At 38.6% G+C, this 20750-nt stretch overlaps 2 protein-coding genes across 2 annotated transcripts in view; one reads left to right on the forward strand and one right to left on the reverse strand.

Moving 5' to 3' along the window:
* Positions 1-20750, forward strand: part of PRRG1 (proline rich and Gla domain 1) — a 496749-nt gene that overhangs the window by 172175 nt on the left and 303824 nt on the right. The gene's annotated exons all lie outside the window — the stretch shown is intronic.
* Positions 11189-12095, reverse strand: LOC131503051 (ferritin heavy chain-like). The gene has a single exon (XM_058714392.1). It carries the CDS (start codon positions 11915-11917, stop codon positions 11369-11371), a length of 549 nt encoding a protein of 182 aa, XP_058570375.1. The 5' UTR covers positions 11918-12095; the 3' UTR covers positions 11189-11368.

The following is a 20750-nucleotide window of genomic DNA, read 5'->3' on the forward strand; positions in this document are numbered from 1 at the left end:
CCCTTTTACCTGGCCTGCTAATTCCCTTCCTCCTGGGTAAATTCAGGTTTCTCTTTTCTCTCACAGGAAACAAAAGGTTTAGTTGCATTCATAAGTATTTTTTAATGTTGATTTATTAATTTTGAGAGAGAGAGAGCAAACAGAAGGGCAGAGAGAGAATCCCAAGCAGACTCCACACTGCCAGTGAAGAGCCAGATGTGGGGCTCATCCTCACCAATGGTGAGATCATGACCTGAGCTGATAACAAGCGTCCACCACTTAGCCAAATGAGCCACCCAGACACCCCACCTAGGTGCTTTTTTTTTTCACCTGGGTGTATTCTTAAAGAAAGCACTACTAACCATGTGGTTGTGTTCCTCCTCTCCAACCTCATCTGTACTTTCATTGCCACTCAGCAAGCCTTTTATTTATTTATTTTTAATCTCTCAGGTATGTTCTACAAAATGAGCCACAGTGGTAAGGAATACCACTGATTTCAAATTGCCTCTTATTCATTCATTCAACAAATATTTATTGATTACCTAATATAGCCCAGGCACTGATTTGTGACTTGAGCATACATTAGTAACAAAGACAGAAGTGTCTGTTCCAGGGGGGTTTGCAGCCTAGGGGAGAAGCAGACCAAACAAACACAAAACTGCCGTCTTTCCCCCCTTATTGTTGCAAGTGCATACATACAAGATATTACACATTTGTATGGAAATTTAAAAAAACAATATATTCTTAGAATTCATGGATATTATAGTGGAAAATATAAGATCAATGTAGGTAGTATCTATACCTAATTTGTGTATTAATTGAACAACCATTTATGTACTCCAAATATATATCAGACACTGTTTGATTCTGGAGATCTACAGAAGAATCAAACGTGGCCTCCATTCTCAAGATACAAGATAGTGACACATTATTATAATTGCTCTCAAATAAAATTAGTATAAAATGCCTATTTTCACGGAAAGGATTAATCCAATGGCTCTAACTGATGCACCTTGGGGGGGGGGGTCTTTTTATTCCTCTTTGGAAGTTTATACTATTTTATAATCAGTTTTTATGAAGAAAGCAAAGAATCAAGTATCAAATGTCCCAGTATAAACTTCTCTAGAAGGTAATTGTTGATTCTGTAAAGAAATGGAATAATAACGCCGTCTACTTGATAAATTGATTTTTTTAATTTAATTTTTTTTTCATTTACATCCAAGTTAGCATATAGTGTAACAATGATTTCAGGAGTAGATTCTTTAATGCCCCTTACCCATTTACCCTAGCCCCCCTCCCACAACCCCTCCAGTAACCCTGTTTGTTCTCCATATTTAAGAATCTCTTATGTTTTGTCCCCCTCCCTGTTTTTATATTATTTTTGCTTCTTTTCTCTTGTGTTCATCTGTTCTGTATCTTAAAGTCCTCGTATGAGTGAAGTCCTATGACTTTTGTCTTTCTGACTAATTTCACTTAGCATAATATTCTCTAGTTCCATCCACATAGTTGCAAGTGGCAAGATTTCATTCTTTTTGATTGCCAAGCAATACTCCAGTGTGTGTGTGTGTGTGTGTGTGTGTGTGTGTGTGTGTATGTGTGTATACCACATCTTTATCCATTCATCCATCTATGGACATTTGGGCTCTTTCCATACTTTGGCTCTTGTTGATAGTGCTGCTATAAACATGGGGGTGCATGTGCCCCTTCAAAACAGCATACCTATATCCCTTGGATAAATACCTAGTAGTGCAGTTGCTGGGTCATAGGGTAGTTCTGTTTTTAGTGTTTTGAGGAACCTCCCTACTGTTTTCCAGAGTGGCTGCAACAGCTTGCATTCCCACCAACAATGCAAAAGAGATCCTCTCTCTCCACATCCTCACCCACGTCTGTTGTTGCCCGAGTTGTTAATGTTAGCCATTCTGACAGGTGTGAGGTGGTATCTCATTGTGGTTTTGATTTGTATTTCCCTGATGATGAGTGATGTTGAGCATGTTTTCATATGTCACTTGGCCATCTGGATGTCTTCGTTGGAGAAGTGTCTATTCATGTCTTCTGCCTATTTCTTCACTGGATTATTTGTTTTTTGGGTGTTAAGTTTGGTAAGTTCTTTATAAATTTTGGATACTAACCTTTTATCTGATATGTCGTTTACAAATATCTTCTCCCATTCTGTCAATTGCCTTTTAGTTTTGGTCATTGTTTCCTTCACTGTGCAGAAGCTTTTTATTTTGATGAGGTCCCAATAGTTCATTTTGGCTTTTGTTTCCCTTGCCTCCGGAGACATGTTGAGTAAGAAGTTGCTGCAGCCAAGATCAAAGAGGTTTTTGCCTGCTTTCTCTTAGAGGATTTTGATGGCTTCCTGTCTTCAAATTAGGTCTTTCATCCATTTTGAGTTAATTTTTGCGTATGGTGTAAGAACGTAGTCCAGGTTCATTTTTTCTGCATGTCGCTATCCAGTTTTTCCAGCACCACTTGCTGGAGAGACTGTCTTTATTCCATTGGATATTCTTTCCTGCTTTGCTAAAGATTAGTTGGCCATACAATAAGTTGATTTTAATGAGAAAATCACACACTAGAACTGGAAAAGAACTACATGATCAGTTCTCAATGATATAAAATTTTATTCCATATTTGCTTAACACAAGTGCTTTGTCTTCATAGAATTGTAGACTTGCAAAATTTCCTTGTGTGATTCCATTGTAGACTTCACTGTAAGAATCTATTTAAAGAAGTCTTGATTTTGTGGAATATTTCCTTATTATATTCCCAATATTTAATAATGAAATTAACCCTACAATTTGACTCTGTAAATATTTTAAATAATAATGTCATTGAATAGTTTTATGTGTACCATGTACTAACGGGTGCTAAGAGCGTATCTCAGATATTTCATCCCTCATCATTACCTCCTAGGGAAGTAGGTAACAGTAAAATATATAACTAAGAGAAACATAAGACATAAAAATCAACTCTTCTAAGAGAAAATCAACAAATAAGCATGGACTAGGACCTCAAATTTCCACAAAGAAAATATGTATATGTATAAACAAAAACATTCCATCCATTTTTTTTCTTTAGTAGGAATATAAAATTAAATCCAAACATAGAATGGAAAAACTTTAGAGCGGATTATGTTTTTTATAATTTTTTTAAATATTTATTTATTTTAGAAAGAGAGAGAGAAAGAAAACGAGCATGAGCAGGGGAGGGGCAGAGAGGGAGATGCAGAACCCAAAGTGGACTCCAGGCTCTGAGCTGTCAGCACAGAGCCTGACGTGGGGCTTGAAGCCACAAACTGCAAGATCATGACCTGAGCTGAAATCGGACACTTAACTGATTGAGCTACCCAAGTGCCCCTAGAGCAGATCATGTTTTTAAAAAATATGATTATAGGACCATAAAATGAAATGTTTCTAGTCAGTATCTGTGTTAGGGTTCTCCAGAAAGAATACATGTATATATGAATGTGTGTATATATAGTATATATATATATATATATATATATATGTATACACACACACATATACACCTAATTATAAGAACTTGGCTTGTATGGAAGTGTTGAATCACAAACTTGTGCACCTGAAAATAACATTACACTGTATGTTAACTAACTGGAATTTAAATTAAAACTAACTACATTAATTAATTAATTGGGATGGGGGAGAAATTGGTACATGCAATTATAGAGGTTGACAAGTCCCAGGAGCTACAGTCAGCAAACTGGAGACTCAGTGGAGATGATGGCCAGCAGCATTAAGAACCATGAGGAATTGATTTTCAGTTTAAGTTTGAAGGCTAGAAAATACTAATGTCCCGGATTGAAGGAAGTCAGGGAGGAGGATTTCCCTCTTACTCAAGGGAGGGTCAGCTTTTTTGTTCTTTTCCGGCCTTCAGCTGATTGCCCTCCCAGGGGTGAGACTCACCCAATCTACCAATTCAAAATTTTTTAAGGCAAGGTGTTTTTTCAGTTTTACTGAGACATATAGGCATTGTATTAGTCCAAGATGTACAACATAATGATTATATATATATATATATATATATATATATATATATATATACACACACATATATATAGCCAAATGATTGCCACAATAAGTTTGTTAACACTAATTACTTCAAACAGTTACAATTTTTTTGTCTTATGATAAGAACTGTTAAGATTTACTCTTTTAACAACTTTGAAATATACAATACGGTATTGTTAACTGTAGGCACAATGCTGTACATTACATCCCCTAAACATATTTATCTTACAACTGGACATTTTTATCTTTTGACCACCTTTACCCATTTCCCCTACTCCCCATCACCACCCCCCATCTCTGGCAACCACCAATATGTTCTCTGTGGGTTTGGGTTTTTTGGATTCCACTTATAAGTGAAATCATAAAGTATTTGTCACTGTTTGGCTTATCTCAGCATAATGCCCTCAAAGTCCATCTATGCTGCCACAATTGGTAGGTTCTCCCTTTTTTATGGCTAAATAATATTCCATTGTATATATGTTACAATTTCTTTACTCATCCATTGATAGATACTAAGGTCATTTCCATGCCTTGTCTATTATAAATAATGCTTCAGTACATGAAGGTGCAGATATATTTCTGAGGTAGTGATTTCAGGTTCTTCGGATATTTACCCAGAAGTGAAATACTGGATCTAGTTCTATTTTTATTACTAGTAGTGCATATTGTATTTAGTAGTTCATAGTAGTATTTATATGAGTAGTTCTATTTATAATTTATTGAGGAATTGCCATACTATTTTTCGTAGAGGAATCTCCATACTAGTTTCCAAAGTGGCTGTACCAATTTCCCTTCCCACCAACAGTGCACAAGGGTCCCTTTTTTCCACGACCTCACCAGTGCTTATTATTTCTTATTATTGTCTTTTTGGTGATAGCTATTCTAACAGGTATGAGATGATATTTCATTGTGGTTTTGATTCGCATTTCCCTCACTATGAATGATGTTGAATATCATTTCATGTACCTGTTGGCCATTTGGATGTCTTCTTGGGAAAAAATTTCTATTCAGTTTCTCCGTAATTTTTTAAATCAGTTTTTTCCTACTGAATTGTATGAGTTCTTTATATATTTTGGATATTAGCCCCTTATCAGAGAGATGATTTGCAACTATTTTCTTTTTAAAGAAAATTCCATACATTGCCTTTTCATTTTGTTAACTGTTTCCTTTGCTAAGCAGAAGTTTTTTAGCTTGATGGTTCCTCTTGTTTATTTTTTAATTTGTTGCCTTTGCTTTTGGTGTCAAATCCAAAAAGTCATTACTAAGACTAATGTCAAGAAACTTACCCCCTATGTTTTCTTCTAGGAATTTGATGGTTTCAGTTCTTATATTCAAATTTTAATCCAATTAGAGTTGATTTGTGTGTGTGCTTTAAGATAGGGATCCAGTTTCTTTCGTGTGTAACTGTATAATTTTTCCAACACCATTTGTTGAAGTGACTATTCTTTATCCATTGTATATTCTTGCCTCTTTTGTCATAAACTAGTTGACTATTTATGGGCTTATTTCTATGCTCTGTATTCTGATTCATTGATTTATGTGTCTATACCAATTCCATATTGTGTTGATTACTATAGCTTTGTGAAACAATATGAAATCAGAATGCATGATACCTCCAGCTTTGTTATTCTTTTCCAAAATTTCTTTGGCTGATTGAGTTATTTTGTGTTTCCATACAAATTTGAGGATTGTTTATTCTACTTCTGTTAAAGATACCATTAGAATTTTGATAGGAACTACCTTGAATCTGAATCTACATTGCTTCAAAGAGTATGGACATTTTAAAAATATTAATTCTTCTAGTCTGTGACCATGAAATATGTATTCATTAATTTGTGTCTTCAGTTTCTTTCATCAATGTCTTATAGTTTTCATTGTATAGATTTTTCACCTCCTTGGTAAAATTTATTACTAGTATTTTATTATTTTTGTTACAATTACAAATGGGATTGTTTTTTGTTTGTTTTTTTTTTAATGTTTATTTATTTTTGAGACAGAGAGAGACAGAGCATGAACGGGGGAGGGGCAGAGAGAGAGGGAGACACAGAATTGGAAGCAGGCTCCAGGCTCTGAGCCATCAGCCCAGAGCCCGACGCGGGGCTCGAACTCACGGACCGTGAGATCGTGACCTGAGCCGAAGTCGGACGCTTAACCGACTGAGCCACCCAGGCGCCCCAAATGGGATTGTTTTTAATTTCTCTTTCTAATAGGTGGTTGTTAGTGTATAGAAATGCAACTGATTTTTGTATATTGATTTTGTATCTTGTAGCTTTACTGAATTTGTTTATTAGTTCTAACAGTTTTGGGCTGAAGTCTTCAGGGTTTTCTTCTATTTCTTTTAAATGTTTATATATTTATTTTGAAAGAGAGAGCCCCAGTGCATGTGCATGCATGAGCAGGGGTGGGAGAGAGGGGGAGACAGAAAATCCCAAACCAGCCGAGGTGGGACTCAATCCCAAGAACCATGAGATCATGAGATCATGACCTGAGCTGAAGTCAAGAGTCGGATGCTTAACCAACTAAGCTACACAGGCACTGGGAGGGTTTTCTATATATAATATCATGTTATCTGCAAATAGAGACAGTTTTACTTCTTCCTTCCAATTTCGATGTGTTTTATTTCTTTTTCTTGACTGAATGATCTGGCTAGGACTCCCAGTACTTTATTGAATAGAAGGGATGAGAAAGGTCATCCTTGTCCAATTAAAATGTCACCCTTACAGATACACCCAGAATGTTTGACCAAATATTTAGGTACTCTATGGCCCAGTAAAGTTGACATGTGGAAGCAACCATCACAGTATTATTTTTAAATTTTTTTTCAACGTTTTTTATTTATTTTTGGGACAGAGAGAGACAGAGCATGAACGGGGGAGGGGCAGAGAGAGAGGGAGACACAGAATCGGAAACAGGCTCCAGGCTCCGAGCCATCAGCCCAGAGCCTGACGCGGGGCTCGAACTCACGGACCGCGAGATCGTGACCTGGCTGAAGTCGGACGCTTAACCGACTGCGCCACCCAGGCGCCCCATCACAGTATTATTCATAACACATGCAGAATCAACAAGTGAAAGTTCCAGTGTTATAGTCTATGAAAACTATTTGTTTTGACTTTGAACTCCTGTCATCGTTTAAAAATGTTACAGAATAGTTACACAGCTAGTAGTAGGCAATAAGTTCTTTTTTTTTTTTTTAATTTATTTTTTGTAGTAATCTCTACACCCACCATGGGGCTCAAACTCACAACCCTGAGATCAAAAGTCACATGCTCCTCCGACTGAGCCAGCCAGGCACTCCTAGACAAGAAGTTCTTACTTAGTATCAGTGATTAGCTCTCATTTATTCATTTGTGTATTTTTACTGATCACCTTTTTTATGCTAGGTATTTTTATAGGTATTAATATAAAAACTTGTTCTATAAACTCGTATTTGCATTGTTTTGTAGCTAACTGCTATTCTACGTTCTATATAATCTCTTCTTTTGTTTTTCAATATATGAAATTTATTGTCAAATTGGTTTCCATAAAACACCCAGTGGTCATCCCAAAAGGTGCCCTCCTCAATACCCATCTCCCACCCCCCATCAACCCTCAGTTCTCAATTTTTAAGAGTCTCTTAGGCTTTGGCTCTCTCCCACTCTAACCTCTTTTTTTTTTTCTCAATAAAAACCCTTGGGAAAGTCGGGATAGAAGGAACATACTTAAACATCATAAAAGCCATTTATGAAAAGCCCACAGCTAACATCATCCTCAATGGGGAAAAACTGAGAGCTTTTTCCCTGAGATCAGGAACACGACAGGGATGTCCACTCTCAATGCTGTTGTTTAACATACTGTTGGAAGTTCTAGCATCAGCAATCAGACAACAAAAGGAAATCAAAGGCATCAAGATTGGCAAAGATGAAGTCAAGCTTTCACTTTTTTGCAGATGACCTGATATTATACATGGAAAATCCGATAGACTCCACCAAAAATCTGCTAGAACTGATATATGAATTTAGCAAAGTTGCAGGATACAAAATCAATGTACAGAAATCAGTTGCATTCTTATACACTAATAATGAAGCAACAGAAAGACTAATAAAGAAACTGATCCCATTCACAATTGCACCAAGAAGCATAAAATACCTAGGGATAAATCTAACCAAAGATGTAAAAGATCTGTATGCTGAAAACTATAGAAAGCTTATGAAGGAAATTGAAGAAGATATAAAGAAACGGAAAGACATTCTCTGCTCATGGATTGGAAGAATAAATATTGTCAAAATGTCAATACTACCCAAAGCTATCTACACATTCAATGCAATCCCAATCAAAATTGCACCAGCATTCTTCCTGAAGCTAGAACAAGCAATCCTAAAATTCATATGGAACCACAAAAGGTCCCGAATAGCCAAAATAATTTTGAAGAAGAAGACCAAAGCAGGAGGCATCACAATCCCAGACTTTAGTCTCTACTACAAAGCTGTCATCATCAAGACAGCATGGTATTGGCACAAAAACAGACACATAGACCAATGGAATAGAATAGAAGCCCCAGAACTAGACCCACAAATGTATGGCCAACTCATCTTTGACAAAGCAGGAAAGAACATCCAATGGAAAAAAGACAGTCTCTTTAACAAATGGTGCTGGGAGAACTGGACAGCAACATGCAGAGTGTTGAAACTAGACCACTTTCTCACACCATTCACAAAAATAAACTCAAAATGGATAAAGGACCTGAATGTGAGACAGGAAACCATCAAAACCCTAGAGGAGAAAGCGGGAAAAGACCTCTCTGACCTCAGCCGTAGCAATTTCTTACTCGACACACCCCCAAAGGCAAGGGAATTAAAAGCAAAAATGAACTACTGGGACCTTATGAAGATAAAAAACTTCTGCACAGCAAAGGAAACAACCAACAAAACGAAAAGGCAACCAACGGAATGGGAAAAGATATTTGCAAATGACATATCGGACAAATGGCTAGTATCCAAGATCTATCAAGAGCTCACCAAACTCCACACCTGAAAAACAAATAACCCAGTGAAGAAATGGGCAGAAAACATGAATAGACACTTCTCTAAAGAAGACATCCGGATGGCCAACAGGCACATGAAAAGATGCTCATCGTCGCTCCTCATCAGGGAAATACAAATCAAAACCACATTCAGATATCACCTCACGCCAGTCAGAGTGGCCAAAATGAACAAATCAGGAGACTATAGATGCCGGAGAGGATGTGGAGAAATGGGAACCCTCTTGCACCGTTGGTGGGAATGCAAATTGGTGCAGCCGCTCTGGAAAACAGTGTGGAGGTTCCTCAAAAAATTAAAAACAGACCTACCCTATGACCCAGCAATAACACTGCTAGGAATTTACCCAAGGGATACAGGAGTACTGATGCATAGGGGCACTTGTACCCCAATGTTTATCGCAGCACTCTCAACAATAGCCAAATTGTGGAAAGAGCCTAAATGTCCATCAACTGATGAATGGATAAAGAAATTGTGGTTTATATACACAATGGAATACTACGTGGCAATGAGAAAGAATGAAATCTGGCCCTTTGTAGCAACATGGATGGAACTGGAGGGTATTATGCTAAGTGAAATAAGCCATACAGGGAAAGACAGACACCATATGTTTTCACTCTTATGTGGATCCTGAGAAACTTAACAGAAACCAATGGGAGAGGGGAAGGGAAAAAAAGTTATAGAGAGGGAGGGAGGCAAACATAAGAGACTCTTAAGGACTGAGAACAAACTAAGGGTAGATGGGGGTGGGGGATAGGGGAAAGTGGGTGATGGGCATTGAGGGGGGCAGTTTTGGGGATGAGCACTGGGTGTTGTATGGAAACAATTTGACAATAAATTATATTCTTAAAAAAATGGGCATCTCAAATTTTACATGATATGCTTTCCCACCTTTCCATGTCAGATATGCCTCCAGCAAAAGTCCCCAAATTAATAAATAGCACTACTGTCTACCCAGGTGTTCAAGTCCTAATATCAGAATCTATGTTATTTTCCTCATTTCTCATTCTTCACCTTTGATCCATGAGCAGATCCTATTGATTTATCCAAATCCAACTAGAATTGGTCTCCATTTCATGAGCCTCTGCTCCAGTTCAGATACCAATGTCTTTCATTGGCCTGGCTGCAATATCTCCTGACTGGACTCCCAGCTTCAACTCTCCCCCACGTTCTTCAACGCAGCCAGATTCACTGGCTTAACTTTCAAGGGGGTTTATTCTACTTCATATTCAATATCACAAATTTGAGCTTCAGTCTTGTCCAGGCATTCTTCAGCCCTTCTAAAAAGGTAATTTTGATTTTTTTTTTTTTGGGGGGGGGGGTACCATGTTACTTTAATGGAAGGGCACAATTGAAGGAAAAAATATATTTGGATGTTTTGTAAGGGCAATAAGCATGTCCAGTTTGGTGACCTACGAACTCACTCCCCTGTCTATGGGAAAGCCAGTCTAAGGCTCAGTTTATCACCGTTGCCCTGGGTAGGTTGTTGAAGAGATACTCTGCCATGCTGGCTTCTGGGGTCTCCACCTTGCTCCCCAGTTACTGTCAACAAATACTAGTGGTGCCTGGGTGGCTAAGTTGGTTAAGCGTCTGATTTTGGCTCAGGTCATGACCTCACGGTTTGTGAGTTCCAGACCTGTGTCAGGCTCTGTGCTGACAGCTCAGAGCCTGGAGCCTGCTTAGGATTCTGTGTCTCCTCTCTCTGCCCCTCCCCAACCTGTGCTCTATGTCTCTCAAAAAATAAGTGTAAAAAAAATTTTTTTAAATGTTAACAAACATTAATATTTGCTTATATTAGTAAACTAAAGATTTTCTAGTAAAATTTAACAACCCTTTATTTTAATCCCTCCCCAATCCCATTCCCTCTGCTTTCTCCAGAGGCAACCCCAACTGTGACTGTCAGGTCATGTTTTTATACTTTTATCATGGCACAGGCTCCCATCCATATTCACCAGGGCTCCATCCATCCCACCCCACTCCACCCCACCCCCATATACCTTCAGCATTTATAAGGAGAAGATTGCTTTTTGTGTTTTCCAGGGTCCCATCCACCTCCCACCTTCTCCCTCCACCTTGGGAGATCCTGAGCCTGTGTGTGGATGGGGCATGGGTGGGTGGAGCGACTCCTGGAAAGGTGAGAAATTTCCACACACAAATCACCCAGAGGACCTTTATTTCTTTAGGAACCAAATAACTGTATTGAAACCAAATAACTTTATTTATTTATGGCAAAACTGGAAGAAGAAACTGGATTTGCAAGCGCAATACTGCAAAATGCATGCCCGGCATGGTGACCAGGGGAAGTCACCATGCACCCTGTGGCTATGGGAAGGCAGTCCCAACTCAGTGCTTGTCGCTGTTGCCCAGGGTGAGCTTGTCAAAGAGGTACTCTGCCATGCCGGTTTCCGGGGCCCCCATCTTGCGCAGGCTGGTGATGTAGCCCCCCAGCTCTTTGATGACCTTGACTTGCTCGTGCAGGTAGTTGGTCTCCAGGAAGCTGCACAGATGGGCGTCGTTCTTGTCGGTGGCCAGCTGGTGCAGGTCGAGCAGGCTCTGGTTCAGGCTCTTCTCCAGGTGAAAGGCGCACTCCATGGCGTTGAGGCCGCTCTCCCAGTTGTCGCGGTCAGGCCTCACGATGTCGTGGAGGCGGATGCGGCCCCCACGCTGGTTCTGCAGCTGCATCAGCTTCTCGGCATGCTGGCTCTCCTCGTGGGACTGGCGCAGGAAGAACTTGGAGAAATTCTCCAGGGCCACGTCGGCGCGGTCGAAATAGAAGGCCATCGACAGGTACACGTAGGAGGCGTAGAGCTCCAGGTTGATCTGGCTGTTGATGGCGGCCTCGCATTCGGGGTGGTAGTTCTGGCGCACTTGAGAGGACGGCGCGGTGGCCATGGCTGGCGGCGCTGGCACCAAGGTGAAGGCGAAGGCGGCTCAGAAACGAGGGCGGCGAGGCGGAAGGCGGTGGCGGCGGGTCTCCGGCGCTTTTTCAGAGTAGCCGACCAGGCAGGCCTGGCGGCAGTCTCCGAGATGCGGCTGGAATGAAGTCCGTTACTCCGGAGGTGGGGGTTTGAATCCGTTACGCGAATCCGTTACGTGAAGGGGCGTGGTCACGAAGGCGGGGGAGGGGTGGTGGGCGGGGCGCCGTGTTCAACGTGCCATCTGTGCCTGCGTGAGGCACGAGGCCCAGAGCAGCTCCACGCTGTCTTGAAGCCATTTTTAAAACTATCTTTTTTAAATATATATTTAATATAGTTTAATATATTGCTGTGATATGTGAATATATTTCATGAGAAAAAACCACAGGATTTTTTATTTTTTACCTGTTTTTTCCAAACATTCATAAAATAACTCTTGAGATACAATTCATATGCTATAACATTCACCTTTTGAAAGTATCTACATGGTTTATAGTATATTCATGGTGTTAGGCAACCATCACCACAATCTAATTTCATAGTTTCATCACTCCTGGCCTAGCAGCTCTGGAGCTCTGGGCTGGAACTGGAAGGTCCGTCCATTACCCAGGAGTTGGGAGAGGGGTGAGGATCCGTTAAAGGATTTTTGTGGTCCGAGGGAAAGGGCCCCGGGACTGTGGAGGGGCTAGGGGGCGGGGCCGGGGCGGGGTGGAGCTCGAGCGCTGTTCGAGGTTTTAAGGAGCCTGGGTGACACAGGGAGAACAGGGAGACACTGCGCTGAGCATTTTAATATTTTAAAATGTTACTCATGAATGTAAGGGCAACGGTTTTGAGTTAATCACATGCATGGTTTCTTTGAACAATTTACATGAATACTGTCCTGATGTGATTGTGCATTAAATACGGTGCTTTTGTGGTATCATTGGTATATTTAGTATCATAAGGCTTTATTTGGATGGCAGCTATCCTCTGTGGCTCAACATCCATGATGTTGACACTTCTGATAGCCTCCTCACTCAGTTCCTAGACCTTACTAGTTTCAGTGACTTCACTTCTCTCCTATTCGTGGTCAGGTTCAGATTTTTCTGCCGGCAGAACAGCACCTCCAAAATCTCAGCGAGTCTTTCTACCTCTCGATCTTCCACTGTTTTTGCATTTGTTCCTCATTCCCTTTATTCTCTCCCATTTCACAAACTTTCAGCTTAGTTTTAAAAACACATTCCTTCTGCCCTGTCTGGATCCCAATATGGACAATGTCAGTGATCTCTTCACTGACATCCTGGATTTGCTCACTCCCTTTTACCTGGCCTGCTAATTCCCTTCCTCCTGGGTAAATTCAGGTTTCTCTTTTCTCTCACAGGAAACAAAAGGTTTAGTTGCATTCATAAGTATTTTTTAATGTTGATTTATTAATTTTGAGAGAGAGAGAGCAAACAGAAGGGCAGAGAGAGAATCCCAAGCAGACTCCACACTGCCAGTGAAGAGCCAGATGTGGGGCTCATCCTCACCAATGGTGAGATCATGACCTGAGCTGATAACAAGCGTCCACCACTTAGCCAAATGAGCCACCCAGACACCCCACCTAGGTGCTTTTTTTTTTCACCTGGGTGTATTCTTAAAGAAAGCACTACTAACCATGTGGTTGTGTTCCTCCTCTCCAACCTCATCTGTACTTTCATTGCCACTCAGCAAGCCTTTTATTTATTTATTTTTAATCTCTCAGGTATGTTCTACAAAATGAGCCACAGTGGTAAGGAATACCACTGATTTCAAATTGCCTCTTATTCATTCATTCAACAAATATTTATTGATTACCTAATATAGCCCAGGCACTGATTTGTGACTTGAGCATACATTAGTAACAAAGACAGAAGTGTCTGTTCCAGGGGGGTTTGCAGCCTAGGGGAGAAGCAGACCAAACAAACACAAAACTGCCGTCTTTCCCCCCTTATTGTTGCAAGTGCATACATACAAGATATTACACATTTGTATGGAAATTTAAAAAAACAATATATTCTTAGAATTCATGGATATTATAGTGGAAAATATAAGATCAATGTAGGTAGTATCTATACCTAATTTGTGTATTAATTGAACAACCATTTATGTACTCCAAATATATATCAGACACTGTTTGATTCTGGAGATCTACAGAAGAATCAAACGTGGCCTCCATTCTCAAGATACAAGATAGTGACACATTATTATAATTGCTCTCAAATAAAATTAGTATAAAATGCCTATTTTCACGGAAAGGATTAATCCAATGGCTCTAACTGATGCACCTTGGGGGGGGGGGTCTTTTTATTCCTCTTTGGAAGTTTATACTATTTTATAATCAGTTTTTATGAAGAAAGCAAAGAATCAAGTATCAAATGTCCCAGTATAAACTTCTCTAGAAGGTAATTGTTGATTCTGTAAAGAAATGGAATAATAACGCCGTCTACTTGATAAATTGATTTTTTTAATTTAATTTTTTTTTCATTTACATCCAAGTTAGCATATAGTGTAACAATGATTTCAGGAGTAGATTCTTTAATGCCCCTTACCCATTTACCCTAGCCCCCCTCCCACAACCCCTCCAGTAACCCTGTTTGTTCTCCATATTTAAGAATCTCTTATGTTTTGTCCCCCTCCCTGTTTTTATATTATTTTTGCTTCTTTTCTCTTGTGTTCATCTGTTCTGTATCTTAAAGTCCTCGTATGAGTGAAGTCCTATGACTTTTGTCTTTCTGACTAATTTCACTTAGCATAATATTCTCTAGTTCCATCCACATAGTTGCAAGTGGCAAGATTTCATTCTTTTTGATTGCCAAGCAATACTCCAGTGTGTGTGTGTGTGTGTGTGTGTGTGTGTGTGTGTGTGTATGTGTGTATACCACATCTTTATCCATTCATCCATCTATGGACATTTGGGCTCTTTCCATACTTTGGCTCTTGTTGATAGTGCTGCTATAAACATGGGGGTGCATGTGCCCCTTCAAAACAGCATACCTATATCCCTTGGATAAATACCTAGTAGTGCAGTTGCTGGGTCATAGGGTAGTTCTGTTTTTAGTGTTTTGAGGAACCTCCCTACTGTTTTCCAGAGTGGCTGCAACAGCTTGCATTCCCACCAACAATGCAAAAGAGATCCTCTCTCTCCACATCCTCACCCACGTCTGTTGTTGCCCGAGTTGTTAATGTTAGCCATTCTGACAGGTGTGAGGTGGTATCTCATTGTGGTTTTGATTTGTATTTCCCTGATGATGAGTGATGTTGAGCATGTTTTCATATGTCACTTGGCCATCTGGATGTCTTCGTTGGAGAAGTGTCTATTCATGTCTTCTGCCTATTTCTTCACTGGATTATTTGTTTTTTGGGTGTTAAGTTTGGTAAGTTCTTTATAAATTTTGGATACTAACCTTTTATCTGATATGTCGTTTACAAATATCTTCTCCCATTCTGTCAATTGCCTTTTAGTTTTGGTCATTGTTTCCTTCACTGTGCAGAAGCTTTTTATTTTGATGAGGTCCCAATAGTTCATTTTGGCTTTTGTTTCCCTTGCCTCCGGAGACATGTTGAGTAAGAAGTTGCTGCAGCCAAGATCAAAGAGGTTTTTGCCTGCTTTCTCTTAGAGGATTTTGATGGCTTCCTGTCTTCAAATTAGGTCTTTCATCCATTTTGAGTTAATTTTTGCGTATGGTGTAAGAACGTAGTCCAGGTTCATTTTTTCTGCATGTCGCTATCCAGTTTTTCCAGCACCACTTGCTGGAGAGACTGTCTTTATTCCATTGGATATTCTTTCCTGCTTTGCTAAAGATTAGTTGGCCATACAATAAGTTGATTTTAATGAGAAAATCACACACTAGAACTGGAAAAGAACTACATGATCAGTTCTCAATGATATAAAATTTTATTCCATATTTGCTTAACACAAGTGCTTTGTCTTCATAGAATTGTAGACTTGCAAAATTTCCTTGTGTGATTCCATTGTAGACTTCACTGTAAGAATCTATTTAAAGAAGTCTTGATTTTGTGGAATATTTCCTTATTATATTCCCAATATTTAATAATGAAATTAACCCTACAATTTGACTCTGTAAATATTTTAAATAATAATGTCATTGAATAGTTTTATGTGTACCATGTACTAACGGGTGCTAAGAGCGTATCTCAGATATTTCATCCCTCATCATTACCTCCTAGGGAAGTAGGTAACAGTAAAATATATAACTAAGAGAAACATAAGACATAAAAATCAACTCTTCTAAGAGAAAATCAACAAATAAGCATGGACTAGGACCTCAAATTTCCACAAAGAAAATATGTATATGTATAAACAAAAACATTCCATCCATTTTTTTTCTTTAGTAGGAATATAAAATTAAATCCAAACATAGAATGGAAAAACTTTAGAGCGGATTATGTTTTTTATAATTTTTTTAAATATTTATTTATTTTAGAAAGAGAGAGAGAAAGAAAACGAGCATGAGCAGGGGAGGGGCAGAGAGGGAGATGCAGAACCCAAAGTGGACTCCAGGCTCTGAGCTGTCAGCACAGAGCCTGACGTGGGGCTTGAAGCCACAAACTGCAAGATCATGACCTGAGCTGAAATCGGACACTTAACTGATTGAGCTACCCAAGTGCCCCTAGAGCAGATCATGTTTTTAAAAAATATGATTATAGGACCATAAAATGAAATGTTTCTAGTCAGTATCTGTGTTAGGGTTCTCCAGAAAGAATACATGTATATATGAATGTGTGTATATATAGTATATATATATATATATATATATATATATATATATATATGTATACACACACACATATACACCTAATTATAAGAACTTGGCTTGTATGGAAGTGTTGAATCACAAACTTGTGCACCTGAAAATAACATTACACTGTATGTTAACTAACTGGAATTTAAATTAAAACTAACTACATTAATTAATTAATTGGGATGGGGGAGAAATTGGTACATGCAATTATAGAGGTTGACAAGTCCCAGGAGCTACAGTCAGCAAACTGGAGACTCAGTGGAGATGATGGCCAGCAGCATTAAGAACCATGAGGAATTGATTTTCAGTTTAAGTTTGAAGGCTAGAAAATACTAATGTCCCGGATTGAAGGAAGTCAGGGAGGAGGATTTCCCTCTTACTCAAGGGAGGGTCAGCTTTTTTGTTCTTTTCCGGCCTTCAGCTGATTGCCCTCCCAGGGGTGAGACTCACCCAATCTACCAATTCAAAATTTTTTAAGGCAAGGTGTTTTTTCAGTTTTACTGAGACATATAGGCATTGTATTAGTCCAAGATGTACAACATAATGATTATATATATATATATATATATATATATATATATACACACACATATATATAGCCAAATGATTGCCACAATAAGTTTGTTAACACTAATTACTTCAAACAGTTACAATTTTTTTGTCTTATGATAAGAACTGTTAAGATTTACTCTTTTAACAACTTTGAAATATACAATACGGTATTGTTAACTGTAGGCACAATGCTGTACATTACATCCCCTAAACATATTTATCTTACAACTGGACATTTTTATCTTTTGACCACCTTTACCCATTTCCCCTACTCCCCATCACCACCCCCCATCTCTGGCAACCACCAATATGTTCTCTGTGGGTTTGGGTTTTTTGGATTCCACTTATAAGTGAAATCATAAAGTATTTGTCACTGTTTGGCTTATCTCAGCATAATGCCCTCAAAGTCCATCTATGCTGCCACAATTGGTAGGTTCTCCCTTTTTTATGGCTAAATAATATTCCATTGTATATATGTTACAATTTCTTTACTCATCCATTGATAGATACTAAGGTCATTTCCATGCCTTGTCTATTATAAATAATGCTTCAGTACATGAAGGTGCAGATATATTTCTGAGGTAGTGATTTCAGGTTCTTCGGATATTTACCCAGAAGTGAAATACTGGATCTAGTTCTATTTTTATTACTAGTAGTGCATATTGTATTTAGTAGTTCATAGTAGTATTTATATGAGTAGTTCTATTTATAATTTATTGAGGAATTGCCATACTATTTTTCGTAGAGGAATCTCCATACTAGTTTCCAAAGTGGCTGTACCAATTTCCCTTCCCACCAACAGTGCACAAGGGTCCCTTTTTTCCACGACCTCACCAGTGCTTATTATTTCTTATTATTGTCTTTTTGGTGATAGCTATTCTAACAGGTATGAGATGATATTTCATTGTGGTTTTGATTCGCATTTCCCTCACTATGAATGATGTTGAATATCATTTCATGTACCTGTTGGCCATTTGGATGTCTTCTTGGGAAAAAATTTCTATTCAGTTTCTCCGTAATTTTTTAAATCAGTTTTTTCCTACTGAATTGTATGAGTTCTTTATATATTTTGGATATTAGCCCCTTATCAGAGAGATGATTTGCAACTATTTTCTTTTTAAAGAAAATTCCATACATTGCCTTTTCATTTTGTTAACTGTTTCCTTTGCTAAGCAGAAGTTTTTTAGCTTGATGGTTCCTCTTGTTTATTTTTTAATTTGTTGCCTTTGCTTTTGGTGTCAAATCCAAAAAGTCATTACTAAGACTAATGTCAAGAAACTTACCCCCTATGTTTTCTTCTAGGAATTTGATGGTTTCAGTTCTTATATTCAAATTTTAATCCAATTAGAGTTGATTTGTGTGTGTGCTTTAAGATAGGGATCCAGTTTCTTTCGTGTGTAACTGTATAATTTTTCCAACACCATTTGTTGAAGTGACTATTCTTTATCCATTGTATATTCTTGCCTCTTTTGTCATAAACTAGTTGACTATTTATGGGCTTATTTCTATGCTCTGTATTCTGATTCATTGATTTATGTGTCTATACCAATTCCATATTGTGTTGATTACTATAGCTTTGTGAAACAATATGAAATCAGAATGCATGATACCTCCAGCTTTGTTATTCTTTTCCAAAATTTCTTTGGCTGATTGAGTTATTTTGTGTTTCCATACAAATTTGAGGATTGTTTATTCTACTTCTGTTAAAGATACCATTAGAATTTTGATAGGAACTACCTTGAATCTGAATCTACATTGCTTCAAAGAGTATGGACATTTTAAAAATATTAATTCTTCTAGTCTGTGACCATGAAATATGTATTCATTAATTTGTGTCTTCAGTTTCTTTCATCAATGTCTTATAGTTTTCATTGTATAGATTTTTCACCTCCTTGGTAAAATTTATTACTAGTATTTTATTATTTTTGTTACAATTACAAATGGGATTGTTTTTTGTTTGTTTTTTTTTTAATGTTTATTTATTTTTGAGACAGAGAGAGACAGAGCATGAACGGGGGAGGGGCAGAGAGAGAGGGAGACACAGAATTGGAAGCAGGCTCCAGGCTCTGAGCCATCAGCCCAGAGCCCGACGCGGGGCTCGAACTCACGGACCGTGAGATCGTGACCTGAGCCGAAGTCGGACGCTTAACCGACTGAGCCACCCAGGCGCCCCAAATGGGATTGTTTTTAATTTCTCTTTCTAATAGGTGGTTGTTAGTGTATAGAAATGCAACTGATTTTTGTATATTGATTTTGTATCTTGTAGCTTTACTGAATTTGTTTATTAGTTCTAACAGTTTTGGGCTGAAGTCTTCAGGGTTTTCTTCTATTTCTTTTAAATGTTTATATATTTATTTTGAAAGAGAGAGCCCCAGTGCATGTGCATGCATGAGCAGGGGTGGGAGAGAGGGGGAGACAGAAAATCCCAAACCAGCCGAGGTGGGACTCAATCCCAAGAACCATGAGATCATGAGATCATGACCTGAGCTGAAGTCAAGAGTCGGATGCTTAACCAACTAAGCTACACAGGCACTGGGAGGGTTTTCTATATATAATATCATGTTATCTGCAAATAGAGACAGTTTTACTTCTTCCTTCCAATTTCGATGTGTTTTATTTCTTTTTCTTGACTGAATGATCTGGCTAGGACTCCCAGTACTTTATTGAATAGAAGGGATGAGAAAGGTCATCCTTGTCCAATTAAAATGTCACCCTTACAGATACACCCAGAATGTTTGACCAAATATTTAGGTACTCTATGGCCCAGTAAAGTTGACATGTGGAAGCAACCATCACAGTATTATTTTTAAATTTTTTTTCAACGTTTTTTATTTATTTTTGGGACAGAGAGAGACAGAGCATGAACGGGGGAGGGGCAGAGAGAGAGGGAGACACAGAATCGGAAACAGGCTCCAGGCTCCGAGCCATCAGCCCAGAGCCTGACGCGGGGCTCGAACTCACGGACCGCGAGATCGTGACCTGGCTGAAGTCGGACGCTTAACCGACTGCGCCACCCAGGCGCCCCATCACAGTATTATTCATAACACATGCAGAATCAACAAGTGAAAGTTCCAGTGTTATAGTCTATGAAAACTATTTGTTTTGACTTTGAACTCCTGTCATCGTTTAAAAATGTTACAGAATAGTTACACAGCTAGTAGTAGGCAATAAGTTCTTTTTTTTTTTTTTAATTTATTTTTTGTAGTAATCTCTACACCCACCATGGGGCTCAAACTCACAACCCTGAGATCAAAAGTCACATGCTCCTCCGACTGAGCCAGCCAGGCACTCCTAGACAAGAAGTTCTTACTTAGTATCAGTGATTAGCTCTCATTTATTCATTTGTGTATTTTTACTGATCACCTTTTTTATGCTAGGTATTTTTATAGGTATTAATATAAAAACTTGTTCTATAAACTCGTATTTGCATTGTTTTGTAGCTAACTGCTATTCTACGTTCTATATAATCTCTTCTTTTGTTTTTCAATATATGAA

The sequence above is a fragment of the Neofelis nebulosa genome, chromosome X, assembly GCF_028018385.1.
Source record: "Neofelis nebulosa isolate mNeoNeb1 chromosome X, mNeoNeb1.pri, whole genome shotgun sequence".
NCBI classification, from domain to species: domain Eukaryota; kingdom Metazoa; phylum Chordata; class Mammalia; order Carnivora; family Felidae; genus Neofelis; species Neofelis nebulosa.